Genomic DNA, 5,203 nt, shown 5'->3' on the forward strand with positions numbered 1-5,203 from the left:
AGGACACGGGGCCCTCTTGGCTCCAGGGACACTGGTGGCTCATGTTCAACCTGCTGTCGACCAGAACCCCCACATCCCTCTCTGTGGATCTGCTCTCCAGCATCTCGTCCCCCAGTCTGTCTGTACAGCCAGTGTTGCCGTGTCCCAGGTGCAGAATCCAGCACTTGCTCTTGTTGAACTTCATGCAGTTGGTGATTGCCCAGTTCTCCAGCTTGTCCACATCCCTCTGCAGGGCCTCTCTGCCATCCAGAGTGTCAACAGCTCCTCCCAATTTTGTGTCATCAGCAAACTTGCTAAGCAATCCCTCAAATCCTGAGTCTAAGTCATTTATAAACACATTGCAGAGTGCTGGCCCTGAGATGGATCCCTGTGGAACGTGCTACTGACTGGTCGCCAGCCCGACATGACCCCATTTACTAGAACCCTTTGAGCCCGGCCCGTCAGCCAATTGCTCACCCACTGCACTGTGTGTTTACCCAGCTGTGTGCTGGACATCTTGTCCAGGAGGATCCTATGAGAGACACTATCAAAGGCTTTACTGACATCCAAAAAGATCTCATTGACAGGCTTCCCTTGGTCAGCTACGTGGGTAACTTTATCCTAGAATGAAATTAAGTCTGTCAGGCAAGGCTTTCCCCTCATGAACCCGTGCTGGCTGGGACCAATGACTGTGTTGTTGTTCAGATGTTTTTCATCTGAATGAGTTACCCGGAGTTACCCCCGTGTCTGTGTCTTTCTGGCCAGGGGTCTGTCCTGAGAAAGGGATCCAGCCTCTGCCACTCTCTGGAGAGACAAACCCTGTGTCCATGGCACTGAGAACACAAAGGGTCACCCGTGCAAGACCACCCTTCATCTGAACCACTTAGGTATGTACTTGTGGATGGGCTATCAAGCCTTATAGCGTAAATGCCCGTGTAATTGGCACTGCCCAGAATGGCTACTGCAGACGCAGACTGCTGTGCTGCAGAGCATAAAGCAAATTGAGTGAGGAGCACTGAGGCCAATTCTGTTTCATGTCTTTATCAATGATCTGGACAAAGGGATCGAGTGCATCCTCAGTAAGTTTGCAGAGAACACCAAGTTGGCTGGGAGTGTTGATCTGCTGAAGCGTGGGAAGGCCATACAGAGGGATCTGAACTGGCTGGATCGTTGGGCTGAGGCCAGTTGTATGAGGTTTTACCAGGCCAAGTGCCAGGTCCTGCACTTGGGTCACAATAACCCCACAAACGCTCCAGGCTCTGGGAAGAGGGGCTGGAAAGCTGCCCCATGGAAAAGGACCTGGATCTGTTGGTCAACAGTGGCTGAAAATGAGCCAGCGTGTGCCCAGGTGGCCAAAAAGGCCAATGGTATCCTGGCTTGTATCAGCAATGCCTGGCAGCAGGACTGTGAGAAAGCTGCCAGAACACTCAGGCCTTACACCAACACAAAGCATCAGAGACAGTGGAAGCTGAAAGAGGGCATGGCTGGAAGACTAAGCACTGCTTATCCCTGGATGTTCTGCTGTCTCTCTGTTCCCTTCCACCCACCCACACATGCAGGAACTGTCCATGCAGCTCCAAAACGGCACTGGAGGAAGGACCCAAGGAAAAAAATATAATTGCTCCAGGTACATTTCCTTTGTTGAAACACACGGGAAGCACAGCTCCTCATTTACATAGACAGTCATAAAAGAAGACAGTGAAAACGAAAGGGGATGGCAAAATTCTTAATAAATAAAAAGCAACCACCAATAAGAAAAAAAAAATAAAAAAGGGAAGTCTGAGCCTGCAACGATACAACTGTTAAGCAGAAGATGATGGGCAGTTCATTGCTTCAGAAAACATCCAGTCATCACTGTCCATAGGGCATTCTTGAGCTCCTGGTTCCTCATGCTGTAGATGAGAGGATTCACAACTGGAGGAACTACTGAATACAGAACAGAAACTATCACACCCAGGGATGGGGAGGAGATGGAGGGGGGCTTCAGGTAGGCAAACATGCCAGTGATGATAAACAGGGAGACGATGGCCAGGTGAGGGAGACAGGTAGAAAAGGCTTTGTGCCGTCCCTGCTCAGAGGGGATCCTCAGCACGGCCCTGAAGATCTGAACATAGGACAAGACAATGAACACAAAACACACAAAGAATAAAAAGGCACTAAAAACAAGAATTCCACCTTCCCTGAGGTAGTAGTGTGAGCAGGAGAGCTTGAGGATCTGGGGGACTTCACAGAAGAACTGGTCCAGGACATTGCCCTTGCAGAGTGGCAGTGAAAATGTATTGGCTGTATGTAGCAGAGCATAGAGAAACCCAGTCTCCCAGGCAGCTGCTGCCATGTGGACACAAGCTCTGCTGCCCAGGAGGGTCCCGTAGTGCAGGGGTTTGCAGATGGCAACATAGCGGTCATAGGACATGATGGTGAGAAGAGAATATTCTGCACCAAAGAAGAAACCTATGAAGAAGACCTGGGCAGCACATCCCGCATAGGAAATGACCCTGGTATCCCACAGAGAGTTGGCCATGGATTTGGGGATAATGGTGGAGATACAGCCCAGGTCGAGGAGGGCGAGGTTGAGCAGGAAGAAGTACATGGGGGTGTGGAGGTGCTGGTCACAGGCTATGGTGGTGATGATGAGGCCGTTGCCCAGGAGGGCAGCCAGGTAGATGCCCAGGAAGAGCCAGAAGTGCAAGAGCTGCAGCTCCCGTGTGTCTGTGAATGCCAGGAGGATGAACTGGGTGATGGAGCTGCTGTTGGACATTTGCTGCCTCTGGGCATGGGGCACTGTCACAGGAGGGAATAAAAGCGACACGTTAGGGGAGACTTCTCTAAGCAAAATCAAAGCCATTTCTCACACACCCTCCCCTGCTCCACACCCCTTGTCCTTTTCCAGACCTTCCTTCGGGTCCGTGGCTGAGCCCTGGGTGGTGCTGGCTGGAGGTGCCGTGAGGAGCAGGGCCTGTGCCCGCTGGCTGCCCAGGAGTCAGCCCTGCTCTGCAGCAGGGGTCGTGGGAACGGGGGGCAGGGGACGGACCTGGGGTTCAAAGTTGTCATCTGAAACTGCTGCTGGTGAAGAAGGGCCTGTCAGCATCTGCACTATCACAGAGAATGGAACAGGATGGTAAAATGAAGTTTGAAATGATTGGGGTTTTGACAGCTTCACAGAATCACAGAATATTAGGGATTGGAAAGGACCTTGAAAGATCATCTAGTCCAATCATTTAACTCCCCTGGAGAGTGTTGTTGGGTGTCAGAAACCCTCAGCATTTCTGCTGCACTCAGGGAGAACAGAGCGAGTCCTGCGAGACCAGAGGATGCCTGTGGGTCAGTGCAGAGTGATGGCAGTTGGTCTGTCCCTCTGTCTTGCTCCAGCTGCCCTGGGCTGGCACCTTTCTGAGATGGAGGCTGATCACACTCCCATGTTACCCTGAAAAGCCATCAGGCACTGCTGAGAGCAGAGGGATCCACCTCAGACCATGACGTGTTTAGCCCAGGACACACACGGATCATTTCACAAGCCCAACAGCATTTTCTTGGTCACGGCATCTCTGTGCTTCTCTGTGGGGCTTTCAGATAACACACATATGCTCTAGGACGTTTGCATCCTGGAGGGAGGATCACAGCTTGGAAGGAAAACTCAAGGAAACAGCCAAGGGTCCACAGCCCCACAGGTCAGAGGAAAGCTGGGACACGTGTTCCCATGGACACACCTGCAGGAAAGGACCCACAAGATCAGGCTGTGAGTCTGCAGCTGAAACTCCCATCCCCAGAGAGCCTGACAGCAAGAAGCAGATCACATCAGCAGTGACCCAGAGCAGTGGAGCAAGAAGGAAACTGCGGTGAGGGTGGGTGTGAGAGAGGCCAGGGCAGAGGCAGCCGGGCACTCAGACAGCGTCACCCTTCCCCAGCTGTGCAGCCACCTCCCACACACCAGCATTGCCGGGCAGCTGTTCTCAGCCCCTGTGCTCTGCAGAGGGAACTGGAGCTCTGGCTGCACAGGAGCTGCTTCATGCCTTGGAGCCCCCGGCCCTGAGGGCAGAGGCTTTGCTGGGTGGGAGAGGAGGCGAGGGGGCTGCTCAGAGGAGGGATCTGCACTGCGGGGGATCGTAGGGAGTTTTCTGTGTTCTCCCTCCCATAACAATTCCGGGTTTAGTTACCTCTCATTTCTGATCATTTCCCTGCTGTCTGGAAACACCTCTTGGGAGGTGTTTTCCTGTCCATGTCTTTTCCCTGTCAATGCTCACAGACCCCATCCCACCCTCTGTGCCCTCACCCTGGCCCTACAGATCCTGCCTGTTCACAGGGCACTGCCTGGGGGCATCTTCCTGTTTGCAGACTGGGGAAAAGGACAGGTCAGACTAAGACTGACGGGTATAGCCAATGTGATGCTGGTGCTGTGCACAGGCAGAGCAGCAGCTGAAGGGATGTTATGAGGCTTCTGGCAGATGTAATGATTAATCGGAGTTGCAGTTCAGGAGTCACAGTGACTTGTTTAAGCATGAGAGCTCATTTTCATTTTTTCCTTTCCTGCATCCCCCAACCCTTGGGATAGGAAACTGAAAAGGCAGGCTCAGGAAAGCCCCCTATCTGTCTGGTAATCCTTGCATTGATCTTCTCCTTCAGGCATCCACTTGGAAAAATCCTGGGGGTGATCTGGAGCTGTGAGGAGCCCTGACCCACAAAGCACCCCCTCAACAGCAGAAGCACCTTTCCTGCCCTGATAGGGGTGGCTCCTTCCCGCCACAGCTTTTCCTGACAGCACCGTGGGGACCTCCCCAGGCAGTGCTGACCCTGGCAGGCGGCAGAGTCCCTGCCCTGGCACAGCCCTGGGGTGCAGGGACCCTGCTCTGCAGGACAGCCCTGGGCACCCCTGGCTGCTCACCCACCTTGACAGCTGTTCAACATTGCCTGACAAGAGCCCCCTCCTCACAGATCCCTCAAGCTGTGCCTGTGCTAACTTTAAGAGATGCTTCCAGGAGCTACAGCTGTGTTGCCCTGCACCCAGAGACTTACCATGGCAAGGCCTGCAAAGATTTCTCCTCCAGTGAGCTCTCAGTCATCCTCCCAATGCTGACCACCTTTAATCTCTCTCTGCCTTGCTCGTCTCCCTGAGATCCCCAGGCAGAGCCCTCAGCCCTGCTGCGCTTTGCAGAGGAGCTGCTCCTGGGCAGAGCTGTCTCTCTGCAGCGCTGCCGCTTGCCATGAGCTCCCTCTGTCCCAGGAGCCC

At 53.5% G+C, this 5,203-nt stretch overlaps 1 protein-coding gene across 1 annotated transcript; it reads right to left on the reverse strand.

Annotated features, from left to right (window-relative positions):
- Positions 1 to 1,804: 1,804 nt before the first annotated feature.
- On the reverse strand, positions 1,805 to 2,824 carry LOC136000344 (olfactory receptor 14A16-like). The gene has a single exon (XM_065654125.1). The coding sequence runs from the start codon at positions 2,822 to 2,824 to the stop codon at positions 1,805 to 1,807; it is 1,020 nt and encodes a 339-aa protein (XP_065510197.1).
- Positions 2,825 to 5,203: the final 2,379 nt, after the last annotated feature.

Source organism: Caloenas nicobarica, chromosome 32 (assembly GCF_036013445.1).
Source record: "Caloenas nicobarica isolate bCalNic1 chromosome 32, bCalNic1.hap1, whole genome shotgun sequence".
Taxonomy (NCBI): domain Eukaryota; kingdom Metazoa; phylum Chordata; class Aves; order Columbiformes; family Columbidae; genus Caloenas; species Caloenas nicobarica.

Bases quoted from the DNA above. Each gene is read 5' to 3' on its own strand.
- LOC136000344 (XM_065654125.1), bottom strand. From the start codon at position 2,824: ATGGCTTTGATTTTGCTTAGAGAAGTCTCCCCTAACGTGTCGCTTTTA.